This window comes from Barbus barbus (genome assembly GCF_936440315.1).
Source record: "Barbus barbus genome assembly, chromosome: 49".
NCBI lineage: Eukaryota > Metazoa > Chordata > Actinopteri > Cypriniformes > Cyprinidae > Barbus > Barbus barbus.
The window spans coordinates 7022969-7044550 of NC_136727.1; the positions used below are offsets into that span (position 1 = coordinate 7022969).

At 34.4% G+C, this 21582-nt stretch overlaps 1 protein-coding gene across 1 annotated transcript; it reads right to left on the minus strand.

Moving 5' to 3' along the window:
• Positions 1-6324: 6324 nt before the first annotated feature.
• Positions 6325-20882, minus strand: LOC306867261 (hatching enzyme 1.2-like; the record flags this gene model as incomplete). Its single annotated transcript, XM_079412865.1, has 5 exons — positions 6325-6715; positions 6808-6925; positions 7009-7149; positions 20421-20537; positions 20654-20882. 5 exons carry the CDS (start codon positions 20880-20882, stop codon positions 6325-6327), a joined length of 996 nt encoding a protein of 331 aa, XP_079268991.1.
• Between the last annotated feature and the right edge of the window lie 700 nt (positions 20883-21582).

Below are 21582 nucleotides of genomic sequence, written 5' to 3' on the forward strand. Positions count from 1 at the left end.
CATATCGTTACAAAACTTTTTATTGGTCATTAGCACGATCACATTGACTCCATTGTCAGGAAGGCCCAGCAGAGGTTGTACTTTCTTCGCCAGCTGAGGAAGTTCAACCTGCCACAGGACTTACTGAAACAGTTCTACTCTGCCATCATTGAATCCATCCTCTGCACCTCAATAACTGTCTGGTTCAGCTCAGCTACCAAATCTGACCTCAGAAGACTACGGAGGGTAGTCCGGACTGCTGAGCGAATCATTGGTACAACCCTCCCCACTCTCCAAGAACTGTACTTATCCAGAGTGAGCAAAAAGGCTGGTAAAATCCCTCTGGACCCCTCACATCCAGCACACAACCTCTTTGAACTGTTACCATCTGGTCGACGCTACAGAGCTCTGAGCACCAGAACGACCAGACACAGGAACAGTTTCTTCCCTCAGTCAATACATCTCATGAACACTCAATAAATAAATGTAGAACACACAACTAATTCATTATCCATTCACCACACTCACTTATTTTATTTTTATTCTCTCATTTCTAATTTGCACATACTTGACCTGTACATACATAGTCGCCTATATTATATATTGTGTATTTTTTATTTTTTTGCTGCTTTGTACATTGGTTATTGGCTATTTCTTGTTTTTTGTTTTATTACCTGTGTCCTGTCCTGTTACTGTCTTTCTGTTGCACTGTGGAGCTTCTGTCACTACAACAAATTCCTTGTATGTGTAAACATACTTGGCCAATAAAGCTCATTCTGATTCTGATGACCTGAAGGAGCCTGAGAAGTTTCGAAGCAGTGCCACCTAGTGGTAAAATCTAATTTTTAAATGCTTCTAATTTTGAGTGGGGTTGACTTATTTTCACGAGAGTTACATTTTTAGACTCCTGAATCCTTGCCGAGTCCAGCGATACCAAACTTGCCAGATTTTGGCTTATGGTTTGTGCAGTGTTGCATTTTAGCGCTTAAAAAACATTTTCCAATATCTTAGAAACCGTTACCCCGATCGACATGAAATCACCGTAGGAAATTCGAAAACTTAGTATCCCGGCAATACAATAATGCCTATTTACCAAAATTTTGATAGTAAGGGGCACAAAAATGCAAACAAAGTCGGCAGCCAGTCATTTTTCCTCTACTTACACACAAATATGTCTATAATTCCTAACAAAATGAGATTTTTACCACCAAATTTGACACACATATTTATGGGCACACTCTAAGGACACGTAATAAATTTGGTGGGATTGTACCTCTTGGTGGCGCTATAATTGAACAAAACATGAAATTGCCATTGACTATAATAGAGTTTTATTATATAAAATGCTATATTTTACGAATGCATTGGTGTACAATTACGAAACTTTATATGTACCATGGAGACCATGACCTCAAAATGTTTTGAGACAGTGCCACCTTGTGGTCAAAAGTTACAATAAAATGTCAAATAAATGCTAATAGCTTTCTGTGAATTTTGCCTATTGTAATGAGACTGGTATTAATAGATTCCTTGGGTCATGCTGAGAACAGTGATTCCAATGTTGTCATAGTCAACCAAACTATCTGCCTACTCCTATCTGCCCTTTTGATTTTCTTTAAAAACCTACTTTTTCGAACTCCTCCTAGACGATTGCTCCGATTTTCACAAAAATTGAATCATATCATCTTCAGACCATGCAGACAAAAGTTATGGATTTTGTGTTGATAGACAAAACAGTTTTCACATACCACAGCAACGAATTTGAGGCATGATGCCAAAATGACACTTGAGGCCGTATCTCTGCAATGCTTTGGCATATTGACACCAAACTTTGTGTGTGCCATTGTAACCTCACACAGAACACACCACATGATTTGATAACAGTGCCACCTGTTGGTCAAAAGTGAAAAGTCATTCAATCATATTACTAGTAGTTTTAAATGATTTTTCAGCCATTTGGACTACAATAATCTTAAAATGCCTTCAATTACTCATTTCTGCAGTTCGTCTGATGCTCCATGCTATGCTTAGCTCCTCATTTTGCCGCTGATGTGCTTGGCCCCACCATTGCTGCTTGCAGCTATATTTTTATTTTTTACATCTTTATCTCAATACAAACTTTATTATTATTCTTTGCCCAGTTAAATAATCAGATGATAACTAATGTCATTGCTGTGACTCACAACCGCTATGTAACACTGGCTCTAGCTCTTTTCATACAGACACTTTCCAGGGTATATCCCAGGAATGATGCTAGGATTTGGGACAAGGACCAAATTTTCCAGCATTCTGGGTCTGGCTTGCATTCACCCAGAAGATTATTTATTTTATATTATTTTCACCAGAACTGCACACCACATCTAGAACTGCATCTTTGGCACAAGCTGTTCTTCAGGTGATCATACTTATGTCTATTGGGGACTTTCTTAATCTTTGGTGACTTGAAATTTATTTACTACAAGGTACAAGAGTGATTGACTTCAGTAGAGGGTCTCGGCCCAATCTTTAAAATTGAGGTTATAAATGCTAAACCTTTCTTACGGTGCGTTTCCACTGCCATGTAGTAAGCATGGTGGAGTGAGTGTTTTTAATTCATTCCTTTGGAAGTTGAGCTTAAACACTCGCGCGGTGCATTATGGGATTGAAAGCGGCTCAGAGAATGCATTGAGAGCCGCCGAGAGCGTCAAAAAGTTTGGGTATTCCTTGACTTTATATAAATATTGAGCGAAAAATGCCGGGCAACAACAAATTGCTGTGAAAAGATGAAGATGAACGCCAAAACAGGGTGTAAACATTGTTTTTAGAGGTGTGCTCTGCCCTTAATGACATGCCCCAAAGCAGTGCCGTTGTAGCGTTGCCAGCTGCACTGAGCGCAGATTTGACACTGTAGCGGAAACGCACCATTAGCATGATTACCTCTTTCACTTAATTACACTGGATCTAAATTTGAAAAATTATTCAAAATCTACATTCTTATGGCATCTATCCCAACAAACAAAAACCTGTTGAAATGAATTATTTATATGCTGTGTCAGAGGCCAAGACCTGTAGTTCTATCAGAAAGAGAGAGAAGATAAACATTTTCATAATATTTACTCTGTAAAGTGTTAGCAGATGGTAGTGAGTTACAATAATTAATGCACAGTTGTATAGAAAAGTTCTTTGGCGTAGGCCCCTGTAACGTGATGGATGTGACAACGGAGTTGTGGATCCAAATGCAAGCTTTACTCATAAAACGTGTCAAACAGGCAGGGTCAGTTTCAGCAAACAGAATCAACCAAGATAATCCAAAAGGGTAACCCAGTAACAGGCAAAGGGTTGGGCAGGCAGCAAACAATCACAAAATAGATAACAGTCCAAGATCAAAAACACAAATGCAAGGCAACACAGAAGACAAGAAAACGTTACAGACTAAACAATATACAGCAATGTAAGCGTGAGTGCAAACTAAATAGCGTGAGCTGATGAGATAATGAGATACAGGTGCATGCAATCAGTGATGAGTCCGGGCAAAGGATTATGGGGAATGTAGTCTGTGAGAATGTGACAGTCTGGGGTGGAGTGCCCTCTGGTGACCATCTAGGACACTCCAGCAGGTAATTGTAACAGCCTCGTCCTTTGTCCAAATCCTGGGGATGCAGATTTGGCCGGTCCTGCCTTCAAAAAGAAGTGTGAACTGATACCCACCAGTTGAGGCTTTTCTTAATTGGATTTCCTAAAATTAAAAGTCAAAAGGTTAGCATTAAATTTTATGACAAAAAAGGTATAAATAATAATTATTTATAAACCAATAACTGTATGAGCTATGCTATGACAGGCCGCATTATGCCATTTATCACAGAAAGACAGCGTAATTCATGTAATGAGAAAGGCCATGATAGGCCAGTTTTGTGAAGGGCCATGTAAGGCTGATTTTCTAAACAATAATAGTCAGACTTACCTTATGGTCACAATAGGCCATATTGTGCAAAGGCCACGATAGGCTGTGTAATGTAAAAGCCTCGATAGGACATGTAAAGTGAAGGCCCAGATGGGCTGTGTAGTGTGGAGGCCTCGATGGTCTAAGTTATGTGCAGTTCCAAAAGGCCGTGTTGTGCGTTTGCACATTTTTTTAAACACTTTTGAACCCAATATTTTAAAGCCTTTATTCATTTTTAACTTGCACATTTGTGCAGTACAATTCACTTTAAAGAAAACCCTTGAACAAGGATAAATGTAGCACATCAGTATAGAGCAGTGTGTCATGAACAGGCAATGAAACTGACCAGGACATTAATGTTCCACTCGGCACAAAAACTAAATTTTAACAAGAACTGTTGTATTAATAGCCTCCTAAGTGAATCGTAAGATATACAGTTAGGTCCATATATATTTGAACACTGACACAATTTTCATAATTTCGGCTCTGTATGCCACCAGAATAGAAGTAAAATAAAACAAACAATATTTACAATAATTCAAGGGGTTGAACAAAAATATAGCATAAAATGCTTAGGAATTAAACCATTTTTATACACAGTCGCCCCATTTTCAGGGGCACAAATGTAATTGGACAAATAAATAAAATATTAATTTTTTCTATATTTTATAAAAATCGTTTGCAGGCTATGACTGTCTTAAGCATGGAAGTCATGGACATCACCAGAGACTGGGTTTCCCCCTTTGTGATGCTTTGCCGGGCCTTTACTGCAGCTGACTTCAGTTATTGTTTGTTTGTGGGTCTTTCTGCCTTTAGTTTTGCCTTCAGCAAGTGAAATGCAGGAGAATGACTTTGCAGAGTATTCCACTTTTTTTACCTTCAAAAACTCTGGGGTTGCTTTTGCTGTGGGTTTTGGGTCATCGTACTATGAAGCACCGCCCAATCAACTTTGCTGCAATTTGGGCAGAGAGTATATCCCTATACACTTCAGAATTCATCCAGCTGCTTCTGTCCTCTGTCACATTATCATACCTCTTCTCTTGGCTAGAAGTTGTGAAATGTTTTTTTTTTTTTTTTTTTTTTTACTATGGAGAGTATCCTCCGATCACCATTGTTGTCCTCTGTGGACGTCCAGGCATTTATATGTCGCTGAGCTCACAAGTGCATTTTTTTTTTTTCCTCAGAATATACCAAACTGTCGGTTTGGCCACTCCTAATGTTCCTGCTATGACCCTGATGGATTTGTTTTGTTTTTGAAGCCTAACAATTGTCTGTTTCACTTGCATCACATCTAGAGCTCTTTTGACCGCATGATGTGGGTTGAGAGCAACAGCTTCCAAATACAAATGGCACACTTAGAGTCGACTCTAGAACATTTACCTTCTTAATTGATGTAGAAATAATGCAGGAATAGCCCATGCCTATCCATGAAACAGCTTTTGAGTCAACTGGCCAATTACTTATGGTCCCTTGAAAAAGGGGGAGGTACATATTAAAGATCTGTAATTCCTTAACCTTTCCTCCAATATTGAAAGGAGTACCCTCAAATTAAGGCTCAAAGTGTGCACTTTAACCCCATACTCATCATATAACTATATAACTGTAACTAGAATATGTTTCGGTCAACAGCTAAAATAATAAAATTGTGCCTGTGTCCAAATATATATTTGGACCTAACTGTAGCTCTCCATTAGCAAAAAAGAACTTACAATATAATTTTGTGATTGAGACGCGAGTAGCATTGATGTGACAGCTTGATGAGCGACTGATAGCAGACATGAATTTAAAAGCCCTCATAGTGTTTCACATTTTCCATTGTGAAAATATTTACAATTTCACATCATAGTAGGACGATCAAATGACCACAAACATTTACTGTGATATTCGTTGCACATTATTAACAATATAGCACGCATCATGAAAGGAATGATATTTACGCAATCGTTCACAGAAGATTAATTTTAAACTGTATGTCAGTAATTTTATGAATGTCTGGCTAAAGTTTTTAAGGGACAGATTCCCTTACGGAGTATATAGGGAATATTAGTATCATCAACTGCGAAAATGAAACAGAGAGTTCAGTGCTTATATTCTCCAGGTGTGAAGCAGTCATTGGCCAGCCTGTTATGATGAATGACGTTGCATTAGAGTCTTCCTGACAGAACTTGCGCTAAAAGCTTAATTTCTCCTCAATAATACAGAGCTTTAATGCTGCAATCAAGCATTTTCTCAAACTTGACATTAAACTAAAGAAGTGTTTGAGTATAAAGAAGAAAGAGTTTGTCTTGCAGTTTAGCTTTATTTTTCCCAACACACATTTCAGAAATTCAACATCATCAAAAGACAAAAACATAACCTCACACAAATTTCCATCTACATATGAACTATATTTATATTGTGCATTGGTTGTGTTTTATGTGTCATCTTCAACATCCATAAAGCTTGTTGATCCTCAGGATGTCGGTGTCTGACATTCCCTGCCTCTGTCCGATTTCCACTGTCCCATCAGGAATGGGAGTGATGGTTTCCAGCCCGGGCTGGATGGAGAAGGCTGTTCTTCCATAGTGCATGATGGAGCCGTAGTCATATGGAGTGTTTTGGTTGTTGGTGTTTTGTTTTTGGAAGTTGTAGGCCATATCAGGAGAGATGTTCTCCCAGTTGATCTTCACGTACTGGTCACGATCGCTCCTGGTTTGCTCGTGGTAGAAGCCCAGGGCATGATTGAGCTCATGCTGAACGATGCCGTGATACACACAGCCGTACCTGTTGAGGGAGACCACATGTTTGCCACCAGTTCTGCCAAGAGAAGAGTAGCACCTGAGAGGAGAGAAACAGGAGATGTTATACAAAATCAGTCTGAAGTTGTGTTGTAAAACAGAGTCCTGCTGATATTGTATGATTGTTCTCACCCATCTTTGTTCTCAATACTGATGTAGTCGGCCTGAGTTGATCTGGCCACAAAACGGATGCAGGTTTTGGAGTGAAAGGTGGACATGGCATTTGCAATAACTGATCTGTCATTATAAGCTGCAAATGAAAGGGGCCAAAGGTTTGAAATGACATATTCATGAATGATAGATATGCTCAATAAATGAAGGAGACTCACTCACAGAATTCACTGCTCACTATGCAAGGGATCTCTACTATGTTGTTAGAGTTTTTCTTCCAGAAACAGTTGTTGTTAAAGCAGTAGAGAGCATTTCTGGTTTTGGGAAACACCAGATCTCCTTCAATCAAAACTTCAGAAGACCCTGTATTTAAAGTTTACTAGGACTGTGAAATCATAATAAACTATACATACACCCACACACACATTATTATTATTACTGTTTTTTCTCAAAACCCATTTTAAAGTGCTTGTAATAACTCATGATTCTGATCTAAAGTGGATTTTGTAATGGACAAAATGCATTATATGTAGTTTTATAATGGACTAAATTCTACACCTGCTTAGCAGTACATCTATAGAAATGTTTCTCTCAGTTGTTTATGAATGGAACTCAGAATGAAGATGTGTATGGGACGTCATCGTTCAGATGGGCGTGAGTTATGATCACATCATAAGATTGAAAGTTCTAGATCCCTGAGTCATAACATGCTCTCTGCTCTGAAAATAGTTTTAAGTGCTTCAGATTGCATATTTCAATGCAAAATTAATATAAATTATATTCAGTTTAAGTAAACATCTGGGAATAAAAGGTTGAAAAATAAACAAATGTTGCTTTGTCATACTCCGAATTATCTCACAGTGTGAATCGCTCCATAGGGACCTATTCTTTTATTTCAAGAGTGTTATCTCATCATATTTGTGCCGCTTAATCGCACTCAGTGTAAAAGGGCCTTAAGGACTGCCTACTGAATGCCTATAGAAATACTGTGCATCTCCTTTAGTTAAACTCGAGTGCAGTATAAAACAACACATTCACAATGAATCCTGCTAAAGACAGATTTTAATGAAACAGACTCAATCATTGATAACAGCCGTAACAATTCCTCATGATTAAAGAGGCAGCTGAGTGATGGCAACATCCATTCTGGATTGACTACAACAGTTTTAAAACAGTCCATGTGATCATACATTTGGGTAATATTGCAAACAATGCAGATACTTCACATCTTCATACTTAAAAAAACTAAAATAAAAAGCTGTTGTTTTTTTTCTTTCTCAATTTCATGACTTCAAATTAAGCAGCTTTGTCAAATACAGAAAATGGAACATTTCATTCAAAACTAATTCAATGAAGAAGTGTACACTACCAGTCAAAAGTGTTTGAACAGTAAGATCTTTAATGTTTTTTACAGAAGTCTCTTCTGTTCACCAAGCCTGCATTTATTTGATCCAAAATACAGCAAATGCAGTAATATTGTGAAATATTTTTACGATTTAAAATAACTGTTCTATTTGAATATTTTAAAAATGCTGTATTTTCAGCATCATTACTTCATGTCACATGATCCTTCAGAAATCATTTGAAACATTATAAATGTATTTATCATCACTTTTGGTCAATTTAAATCCTCCTGGCTAAATAAAAGTATAAATTGCTATAACTTATTTTCCAAAAAAAAGAGAACATTATACTGACTCCAAGCTTTCGAATGGTATAGTGTCTAATATTACAAAATATTTCTATTTCAGATAAATGCTGTTCTTCTGAACTGTCTATTTATCAAAGAAACCTGAAAAAACATCAACTGTTTTAAATATTGATGATGATGATTATATTAATATTATCATTATCATTAATCAGAAATGTTTGTTGAGCAGTAAATCAGTATATTAGAATGATTTCTGAAGATCATGTGACACTGAAGACTGGAGTAATGATGCTGAAAATACAGCTGCGCATCACAGAAATAAATTACATTTCAACATATATTCACATAGAAAACAGTTATTTTAAATAGTACAAATATTTCACAATATTACTGTTTTTGCAGTATTTTGGATCAAAAAAATCCCGGCTTGGTGAGCAGAAGAGAATTCTTTAAAAAACATTAAAATTCTTACTGTTCAAACACTTGACTGCTAGTGTATGTAAGCTACAACAGCAGCAAGGAACAAACATCAAATTGTAGCATTTAAAACCAGTAAAAACAGTTTTACACAAATATTTACAACAAGAGTTGTAAAATCGTCATTATACAGTGCAACAATCTTTGAGAACGAAGAACGCAGCTAGAAAAATGTTTGTCCAGCTATGAAAACTTACAGCTTAGTCTGAAAGTTAGTGCATAGTGCTGTTTGCACCCTCTAACCACTGACTCCTCCTTTTGAGTGTAACACCTCTATTTCTCACAAAATCCCTGATGTTTTGGACTGACCGGTTTTTCAGCACAGGCTCTTCAGCTTTTTTGCACTGAAGACACTCTGATTTAGTGGCTAAATGTCCTTTGGCGATATGGAATTTGAAATGTTTCATCACAGCAGCAACTTCTGCTTTTGACCACAGCTTTCTTCTCTTCCTGTCAGTGGTCTCACGATCTTCAACACTTCCAGTCACTAAAAACAAGAAAACAAAATACTGTGAACTGTTCTGCCATTAATTATTACAATTTGCATTATACCACTTTACTGAATACATGTAATTACAATAAAAGTCACACAGAGAATCATAGGATTATGAGTTGGCTGCTTATAAGGAAAAAGCAGCGCTGAGCTTCATCTAAAAACTTTTCAAATAAAAGCTTTATGGTAAAAATTAAGACATAAATAGTTTATTAGTATTGCAATTTTACACTTGTACTATACAACTTTCAGTAACTTATTTTGCAGTGTAATAGTATTACAATATATTTATTAATGTCTGATACTTTATTTTTTTACTATTTAAAATAACAGCTGTTTTCTGTGTGAATATGTGTTAAAGTGTCATTTATTTCTGTGATCTGCAGCTGTATTTCCAGCATCATTACTCCAGTCTTCAGTGTCCTTCAGAAATCATTCTAATATACTGATTTACTGCTCAACAAACATTTCTGATTATTATCAATGTTGAAAACAGTGGAGTACATTTTTTTCAGGATTCTTTGATGAACAGAAAGATCCAAAGATCAGCGTTATGTGAAATAAAAACTATTGTAACATTATACACTATACCATTCGAAAGCTTAGAGTCAGTATAATTGTTTTTTTTTTTCAGAAATTAATACTTTTATTTAGCAAGATGATAAAGACATTTCTAATGTTACATTTCACATACATGCTGTTCTTCTGAACTTTCTATTTATTTCTATTTTAGTAAAACAATTCTACTCCGCTCTTTTCAACATAATAATAATAAATGTTTTTGAGCAGCAAATCAGAATATTACAATAGAATATTTCTGAAGGATCATGGAGTAATGATGCTAAAAATTCAGCTTGAAATCACAGGAATAAATTACATTTTAAAGTATATTCAAATACAAATACATTAACAGATTTAAACAAAGCAGTTATTTAAAATAGTAAATATATTTCACACTATTGCTTTTGCTGTACTTTGGATCAAATAAATGCAGGCTTGGTGAGCAGAAGAGACTTCTTTAAAAAACATAAATCTTACTGTTCAAAAACTTGTGACTGGTAGAGTGTGTAAGTATATTAGGAAACATTAATAAATACTGTAATGTATTGTTCACGTTAAACAAATAATGTATAATCCTACAAAGCTATTATTATCAGAGCATGTGAGCAGAGCTTGTTTCAACACAGTAGTGCTGTTGCAGACAGAAACAAATATACTACAAAGAAATATCCTGTCGGTGCGTTATTTGTGCGGACTTTGCTTTTCCGGTGAGTATGAGCGGTCCACGAGCAGAACTCACATTCATAATTTCGTCATAAATATACTAGGGATGCACCAAATTTTCGGCTGCCGACAATTATCAGCCAAAAGAGAAAAACGGCTGAGATAACGAGCCGAAAACATACAATATATGGGGTTTCACTCTCCGTCACACCCGCGGGTCTTAAAGAACTTTATTTTTCTACCTTCACAAGCACATCTATTATGTTGCCTTGTTTATCTAAAAGTGAACTTTTCCTTGTTTTAAGCCTAGTCTAAAAGCCACGTGTTGACTGTGAAACACAGTAGACATTAAAGCTGCACTCCATAACCTTTTTGGTTAAAAATGATCTGAAATCAATATGAGCAAGTACATAACCAGACAGTGTTCAAAACTATTACCTTACTCTAGCCCGATTCACAATGGTTATCTTATAATAATGTTTTCTAATTTGAGTGGTACGGGTAGGTTTTCACGGGAGATTCAAGAATGGCACTGCATCATTACGTCACGTCTGTAAATATAAAGAAGTTTTCCCGGCTAGTAGACTATCTCACATGAGGATCCTGCAGGTGGAGGATCGTTTATAGCCTTTTCTCACAGCAGCTCGAATAATTAAATGTAGCATTTTGATGGCGGATTGTAATCCAGAAAGGATTATGTGTTTATGAAACACCTGTGAATGAAATTATATTATATTCCAGTTTTAAATGTGCTTCTGATTACAGATAGCCTGGGATTACACAGGATTTCTATTTTAAATAGAACCAGTTTGGAGTATAATTTGCTTTTTGAGTTAAAATAATTTCTTAATATGAAATTCGAATGGCATGACAATTAGATTAGACTGTACCGAAATTGAAATCTACTAGTGTTGTCAAAAATATGGATATTTCGATAAATATCGATACTGAAATATCTGAACGGTACCAATATTAATTTCCCGAAGTATGGATACACCGATACTAGCCGAGCTGTCACTTTCACTTCTCTCCAAAGGCGTGTGGACAAGCACCACACGTGACCGCACTCGTCTCCTTCGCTCTGGTTAAATAGACTGCTCTGGTTGTTAAAGAACACAGCAGGAGCGCTATCTGTAGGGATCTATGATCTCCGCGATGCAGAGAACGCCACGGAATCCAGTCATAAACACGGAATTTAACGCGGAATGTCACGGAATTTGTCAAAGTTTGGATGAATTAATCAAAAGTAGGTCATTACACTTAAATCAAATCGCGATATGGACTAGTATCTGTAAATATTAAGCTGCAAAAGTGGATTTAAATATGAATCCTGCATGTTCTGCGCGTCTCTGTGTGAATGTGCTGCACGTGCGGTTGTGTTTACTAATGTGGCGCTCGCGGTGATTTCAGCGTCTGCCGTCTCAATGAGGACATAAATACATCAACAATATCTCCAGAACTGATCTGAAAGGCACTTTACCAGCATTTTAACATTTAATTTGAACTTTAGAAGACAGAACTTTAGAAGTATTCACGGCAACCCGTCAAAATAAAAGTTCAGTTTAACAGCCTATTAAAGACGTGTGCCAGAAATAGGCTATATTACTATTATTTAGTAGAATGTACATAATACTACTACTTACTACTACTGTTCATTTTTTTAAAGAAATAATCACAAAATATTTTAATTTTAATAGTAAATCCCCTTCATTTGCCAAAAATGTAAATGTTTAATTTTCATTAATTCAAATATAAATTAATTAAAATTGTTTTATGCCTTCATCTGATATCCAGTAAAATTTAAATACACAACACAGAATTTCTGAGGGGGAAAACACATTTCATAAGGCTACTGTAAGAATAAATACAAATTGTTTGTATGCATTCAAATAATAGACATGCTAAAACACAGAATTTGGTAACAATAAAACATAAGGTGAGAAAAAATAAAATTTTTTTTATTACGTGTCAAAACGTGTCAAAATGTTAAATTGTATAATTTTCATGATTTTAATGAATTAGACATGCTTTTTGATTAATAGCATTTAATTTGACCATTAAAAACAAAAAACAAAAAGAGTCCAGAAAAATTCAAACGGAAAAAAATGGAATCCAGAAAAATTAAAATGGAAAAAACTGAATGTAGAAAAAAATAAAACTGAATTTGGGAAAAAATATAACGGATTTCATAGGGCCCTATATCTGGAAATATTTTGGTTATGAAGCAAATGAGTTGCTACAGAGCAGCGCTAACCTGAAAGACAGACACCCGGATCGATATTAAGAATTTCGAGAGGTTGGTAACTGTTCTCATTTTAACATTACTGAAACATTAACCAAGATGGCCTAGTATTGTTGCTGATATGAGTGTTGTCTTGTTTTTTCATTGTAATTCTTAAAGTTAATATAATCTGACTGAGGAATCTTAGACAAGTAAATACTTTAAGCACCAGTTAATTTACATTTGACCACAGTTATTTAACTTTATTCAATTTATTGCAATTTGTCTTCATATCGCTCCACTGAGCATTGTTTTCGCGTGTGATGCATGCATGTTTGCATTTAAATCTGTTCATCAAATAACGTTAATGTATTAACCAGCATTTATGAACGATGAGCAATGCATTTGTTACAGTATATTTTAGTCTTTGATAACAGTACGTAATAAAAATACAACGGATCATGTTAGCTCTGGTCCAATGAAAAAATATCAACAAATAGAACTTTGGATTTTAATTAGTACATTTATTAGTAAATGTTAGTTTAAATGAACATTTAACTAAGATTAATAAAAGATTAATAAATCAACAAATGCAGTACCTCAAGACATTTTTTGTTCATGTAAAATATACCACATGTTCTCGACTTGTTACATTTATCTTTAAATTAAAAAAATTACCCCCTTAATATTGTGGCAGTTTTTTTTCTCCATGGTATCGAAAATGGTATCGAATATCGATATTTTTCAAGGTATCGTATCGAAGTTAGAAATTCCAGTATCGTGACAACACTAAAATCTACACGTTAATATACACTATACTCATAGTCACGCAATGCTGATGTTGTTAACATTAATAATTTGAGAATAAAGTAGAACAATAATAATACTTTGCTTGGTCAGATGTGATATGAGCTAATTAACCGATCTTTAGATTTAATCACCATTGGTAGTGTGATTTATGGTAGTGTTTTTTTCAGAACAAACATGGCAGACTTGTTACTTGTTCAGATGACAATATCTGGTGAAAATTCTTATTTGGGTCTTATATTCCAAGACGTAGGCTAGAATCTGTCATTGCGAAGTACAGTAAACATCCACACCGGTGCGGTGACTGACAGCAACACATTCACCTCAAAATATTAGATTCATCTGCACTGGAGCTGTGCCAGAGTACAGACCAGCAATGAAGATAATTCTGCGAGTAACTGCAATTCCAGGTTTTCAAACAGAGATGGCGACAAAGAGGCAAAACTTACGGACTGCAGCTTTAATTATATCTATTTATTGTGAAATTATTACATTTCCGTGTCAACCCATGTTAATTTTTACTGCAAACAATGCAGTGTCACTTTAATTCAGCGCGTACAGGTCAGCAAAAATAGCCTCAATCTCTGCACTGCTGCAGACGCCCTGCTCCTGGAACACACTGAGAGACTGCAACCGTGTGCAGTGTGAACGTTAATCCATTAACATGAGTGTGGAAAAAATACACACCTCATACACACTGCAAACGGAGTGTGTGTGAAACAGGCGTCAGTGTTGCTGACTTTATCTCTTAAGCCAAAAACAAAGAAAGCACTAGTTTATCAATAGATTATTAAAATGTTAACACAGCCTACTTCATGTATGCGTTTGAGTGCTTATTAGGCTATTTAGGCAATTAAAGGCTCATTATGATGATTTAAATGGTTTATTAATAAATGTGTGATTCGTCGACTAATGTTTAAAATAAAAGACTACTAGTCGACCAAAAAAAAATCTTCAGCCAAGGGCAGCCCTATTAACATATAAAAATACATAACCTTAATTTCATAGAGGTGGTCATCAGCCATCGCATTTGTATGAAAGAATTTAGCATTAATTAACTGTTAATTGTTAGGTACAATGCGTCAATCCTACTATTGAGGTGGGATATGTTTGGGGGTAAAGGACTGGTTTAGTGGTACAGGTAGGTTTAAGGCATTTTTTTTTTTTTTTAAATAGAAGTACACTATAAATATTTGTATCTACACAATAAGTGCATTGTAAATGCATAATTAATTTAAATATTTGAGCACATTAAATGTTAGAACAGGAAGCTCATGCTCCAGACTGTGTTGAACGTGCTCAGGACTGTTTGCTGAGGATTAAAGGTAATAATGTTATTTCTTGCACAGACCAATCGTTTTGCTTCGTAAGACCTCAATGTATCAACAGGATACACTAGTATTAATTTTGATTTGCCTGTATGTTTTTTTTTTTTTTTTTTAATCTCGGGCTAATGATACACGGGGCAACTTTTTGAGCAATGTTGCCGTCGACGAGCAACCAGGTGAGACACATGGCCCACGACCGATCTAAATTATCCAGATAGAACTCTCTACCCATTCTTAATAGAAAAGTGTCCAAGCAACATTGCTCAAAAAAGTTGTCTGGCAAAATTGTATGGGATAATTTTCCCGCCAAAAGCATTGTAGTCACGGATAAAAAAAATAACAAGTGTGAAAACAAAATTTAAAAACGTAAGTAAAAATATATTGCACAAGATTTAAAATTGAAAGCAAAGTTTTCAGAAAAGCAAACAATGGTCACAGATCGAAAAATAATAAGCATGAATCAACAAATTAATAATGCATTTAAAAAAAACGAAGCATGAAGTATGATTTTAAACTTTAAACATTTAAAATCATATTGCACAAAATTTAAATAGCTGTTTTTCCCTTCGCCCTTGTTTCGAGTGGACCAATGATGATGCTTAATCCCGCTCTGATTTACATGAAACTTTAACCGCAACATATGGAAAAGCATGCACAGAACATGGAAACAAGCGCGAAGGGAAAAACCACATAAGCATATAAAAAATAAAAATATGAACAGAAAATATCTGAGAGCAGAAAAAACAGAGAAATATAACCAAGGAAAACATGTTTTTGTGCGCAAGTCAGATAATTTTGCATTAATAATTTAATTTTGTGCAATATGATTTTAAATTTGTTTACATTTTTTGATTCATTTAAAAATGCTTTATTAATTTTTTTTATTTACGCTTATTATTTTTTTTTATCTGTGACCATTGTTTGCTATTCTGAAAACTTTTTCAATTTTAAATCTTGCGCAATATATTTTTTAGTTGCGTTTTTAAATTGTTTTCACGCTTGTTATTTTTTTTATTTGTGACTGCAATACTTTTGGTGGGAATCTGATCCCATACAATTGATCAAAAAGTTGCCCCAGGTATCATCAGCCTAAATGTGACTGTAGCTGTTGACTTGCATTGTTTGAATCAGCTAGGACAATGACTTGAGCATAAACTCTTCTTTACAGTTCTACTGAAGAAAAAAACAGGCAGCTATATCTTGGATGACCTGAGGGTGAGTAAATTAACAGCAAATTTAAAAGTTTGTGTAAACTACCCCTCTAGTATAAAGTAGCTCCAAAATCCTGTGGGTTTAGAATAATGTTAAGCCTCAAATGAATTAAAATATTCAATGAGTTTCAGAATGCACTGTTAGCTCTTATGTGTGCAGCACTTCAGTCTGAACCCTGCTAGATGAAGAATGCTGTCAGAATTCATATACACACTCTCAAGAGATAATGAAATAAAATGCAAGCACACAACGATTATTAAAAATAAATGGATATAATAATTTAATTGAACTTGAAATAAATAAATTAATTGAACTTATCATGCTGTAATGTTTTATTAATTACTGTGTATAAATATATTTAAACATTTAAATGTATACATTTACAATAAGAATTTTAGAAATTAATTAATTGTATTATGTATACACATACGAAAATTAAAAACAAATATTAATATTTGATTCTACTTTAATAATAATAATAATAATAATAATAATTCAATAATTTATAATAATAATTGTAATTATTTAAAAACAAATATTAATATTTGATTCTACTTTAATAATAATAATTCAATAATTTATAATAATCATTTTACAACAACCATACACTAATTGAGCACTTATTACAACAACAATAACATTATTATATGCAATTAGTGTTATTGTTGAAATGTGTTATTAAAATATTATAAAATAGTAAACACCTAATAATAATAATAATAATAATAATAATAATAACTTAATTTCTATGTGTAGAAATATACTAAAAATATATACTATTTATGATTATTTTTCATGTTTCTGTAAATATTTTATAGGTTTTTTTAAACAAGATTACATCAATATTTACACCAATAATTATGTATGATTAATTACTAGTGTTATTGTTGTACAGGTGCATCTCAATAAATTAGAATGTCGTGGAAAAGTTAATTTCAGTAATTCAACAAATTGTGAAACTTGTGTATTAAATAAATTCAATGCACACAGACTGAAGTAGTTTAAGTCTTTGGTTCTTTTAATTGTGATGATTTAGGCTCACATTTAACAAAAACCCACCAATTCACTATCTCAACAAATTAGAATATGGTGACATGCCAATCAGCTTATCAACTCAAAACACCTGCAAAGGTTTCCTGAGCCTTCAAAATGGTCTCTCAGTTTGGTTCACTAGGCTACACAATCGTGGGGAAGACTGCTGATCTGACAGTTGTCCAGAAGACAATCATTGACACTCTTCACAAGGAGGGTAAGCCACAAACATTCATTGCCAAAGAAGCTGGCTGTTCACAGAGTGCTGTATCTAAGCATGTTAACAAAGTTGAGTGGAAGGGAAAAGTGTGGAAGAAAAAGATGCACAACCAACCAAGAGAACCGCAGCCTTATGAGGATTGTCAAGCAAAATCGATTCAAGAATTTGGGTGAACTTTACAAGGAATGGACTGAGGCTGGGGTCAAGGCATCAAGAGCCACCACACAGATGTGTCAAGGAATTTGGCTACAGTTGTCATTCCTCTTGTTAAACCACTCCTGAACCACAGACAGAGGTGTCTTACCTGGGCTAAGGAGAAGTGCCCAGTGGTCCAAAGTCCTCTTTTCAGATGAGAGCAAGTTTTGTATTTCATTTGGAAACCAAGGTCCTAGAGTCTGGAGGAAAGGTGGAGAAGCTCATAGCCCAAGTTGCATGCAGTCCAGTGTTAAGTTTCCACAGTCTGTGAGGATTTGGGGTGCAATGTCATCTGCTGGTGTTGGTCCATTGTGTTTTTTGAAAACCAACTGCTGACCAGCTTTTTAAAAGATGCTGATTTAATTTTCCAGCAGGACTTGGCACCTGCCCACACTGCCAAAGGTACCAAAAGCTGGTTCAATGACCATGGTGTTACTGTGTTTGATTGGCCAGCAAACTCGCCTGACCTGAACCCCACAGAGAAACAATTGTCAAGAGGAAGATGAGAGACACCAGACCCAACAATGCAGATGACCTGAAGACCGCTATCAAAGCAACCTGGGCTTCCATTACACCTGAGCAGTGCCACAGGCTGATCACCTCCATGCTACGCTGAATTTAGGCAGTAAATAAAGCAAAAGGAGGCCCAACCAAGTATTGAGTACATATACAGTAAATTAACATACTTTCCAGAAGGCCAACAATTCACTAATTGTTAAATGTGAGCCTAAATCATCACAATTTAAAGAACCAAAGACTTAAATTCAATGCACACAGACTGAAGTAGTTTATTTAATACACAAGTTTCACAATGTGAGTTGAATTACTGAAATAAATGAACTTTTCCATGACATTCTAATTTGAGATGCACCTGTACATTATAAAAATTTTTATAAAATGGTAAATGTAAAATAATAATTATAATAATACTACTACATATATCTGAACACTTAATTGCTGTCAGCACACATAAATGCGTGTGTAGAAATAGTTTAAATGTGAAATAAAACTTAATTTTTTATATATGTTTTCATATTTTATTAAACGAATTGCAACAATATCACTAATAATTATATATATATACAATATTATTATTATTATTGTAATATATATATATATATATATATATATATATATATATATATATATATATATATATATATATATATATATATAATATATATTATACAATAATAATAATAATAATAATAATAATATTTAAGCACGTCATTTATATATGTAGAAATAATGTTAAAAATGCATAATTATTTGTTGTTTTTCATATTTCTGTAAAAATTGTATACATTATTAAATAAATTACAACAATATTAACACTAATAATTATATGTAATTAGTGTTATTGTAGCTTATTAAAATATTATAAATAGTAAAAATAATAATAAATTATTATTATTATTATTAGATTAAGAATTTTCATAGTGTATTCAAGTGTACATATAAGAATGACTGACCAACATATTTGTGCATTCACAAATTATTATTATTTTTTTTATGGGTGGCAATAGCCTCGTTGTTAGCATGCAGCCATGAAACATAACTACGCTCATGGCAACCAGTGTATGAATTCTGGCTTGTATTCATATGTTGTTGGTTTTTTGTTTGTCTCCACATTGTCTTGCACTTTAACTTTTTACAATGCAACAGTTCTATGAAAATGAGTGTGGATAAAAATAATGCTAAAAAAAAAAATCAACCACAATAACAGCTGAACATCTGAAACTTAAACTACTAAACTACTGTAAACTACTCATCAGTTGTAAATGTTTTACAAACTTTATGGTTTCCAGTCGTGTGTGCGTAAATATATATATATATATATATATATATATATATATATATATATATATATATATATATATATATATATATATATATATATATATTCACAAACAACCTGTAACCTGGAAGGTTTGTAAAACATTTACAACTGATGAGTAGTTTACACTTTAGATTAGGGGATGCAGAAAGCTTTGTAAATGATTTATAATGTTTATTGAGATAATAGTACAATGTTGACATTTCAATGATCTATAAGTGATTAATAATATATTAACTAGTAACTATTAACCATTAAGGATCTGTTTGATTATTTCATGATGCTATTTATAAAGATAACTTATGACAGATTTATAAATCGTTAGCATATTACTTAATCATTTGTGAATGTATAGTTATGTTTTGTAAATGATTAGTTCATCATTAGCTAATTACTTGTAAATGACTTTTAAATGAATTAACAAAACATACACAAATTGTTAGCATATCACTTATTAATCGCTTATGAATGTTTTGTAAATGATTAGTTAATCATGAACTAATCACTTATAAATGACTTATAACTGGACGTTATTATAAAGTGTTACCACAATTTTTTAAATAAATCTGCATTAATTATGTTATTAATAAAACTTGTAACAATATATCCGGTGTTTGTCTTTTCTTTAAGGTTTTATTTATTTATTTTAAATTAAGAATGAGTAATTAAGCAAATTACCAAAATGTTGACATATATATATATATATATATATATATTTTTTTTTTTTTTTTTTAAGAAAATATATTGGTTCATTAATTTATTACTTAGCTTAAATATATTAATACAGAGCACATCTGTCTGTTGGTATTTCCACAAATATGCAGTACCACTGATTAACAGTCTGTGTGTGTCTGTTCTCTGTAGAAGTCGAGTGGCACTTTACAGGCTACTACCACTACCTTATTTGTAAGGCCGATAAAAAATACATTATAATTACCTCCATTCAGGCAGGCTTCTGATATTGATGCGGAAATCTCTTTTGGTTTGCTTAATGAACTGGCACAAGCAGATTCATCATCCGTGTCATCCTCAGTATCAGTTAACTGGATCTGATCTGAAAACATACCATGTTTATTTATTTAGTTAGACGCATTTTGGACACTTCCCCAGCACGCCTTCGATTAAAAACTATTGCCTGAGCAAGAGTGGCTTTTGCAAGGTCAGCGTAACTTTGGGGAGATGCTGTTTCCTTCAGTTTGTCAAAGGCAACCTTTGCAGCCTGTTTGAGGTGATTGTGAAGAAGCTGTACATCTTGCGTGAATGGTAAGGTTGATGGCTTGTTAAATTTTTTCTCGCTAAGGGTGTTCAGGGCTGAGTGTGACACAAGCTCACACCACTTTGAGGTGTACAGGGACTTGAATGCTTCAGTTGATTTCATCAAGTCTTCGTTCTCCGTCATCAGAGCCCTGCAATGAATTATATCGGCTATTTTCTGCAAAGAATGCCCTATTTTTAGAGCAAGACTTGGTGCTGTGTAAGATTGGTTTTCTTCATCAAAACCAGACACTTTTTTTCACAGCTTTCACAACTTTGTGAAAATTTCCAGGCTTGACTGCCTCTTCAATTGTGTATATGGAGTCGGCACGCAAAATCAACAAGACACGTGCCAGTTCTCGTAACTTCTGCCGAATGTACTTTGTAGTGTCATGTCCATGCTTGTTGTACAGGGTTTGTGCCAGCTGCAAAATGCCAAAATCATTACGGACAACCGCTGTCACATCATCCTGCCTCATTGGGTCCAAAAGCTTCCAAACCCCTTGACAGATACTTTCAGAGAAGACTGACTCTGCAGTTGTGGCCAAGCCTAAGCCTTTGGCCCTACTAGACTTATCAGAACTCCTTTCTGGTATGAAATGGCATTTGCGAGTGTGTCGCCACAATTCCTTGCGGGAAAACATTCCTTTGCAATACACACAGTGAATAAATTTTGACTGCTTGGAAGTTCGTTTTAATTTGATTTGACCTGTTCCACTTTTCAGAACTTCAACGTTGTGCTGGAAGTTACCACGATTCCGTAACTTCTCCAGAAGTCGTCGTCTTTTTACTGAACCTTTTGGGTAACCAGTGTTGGGGAGTAGTTAACTACAAGTAGCGACGCT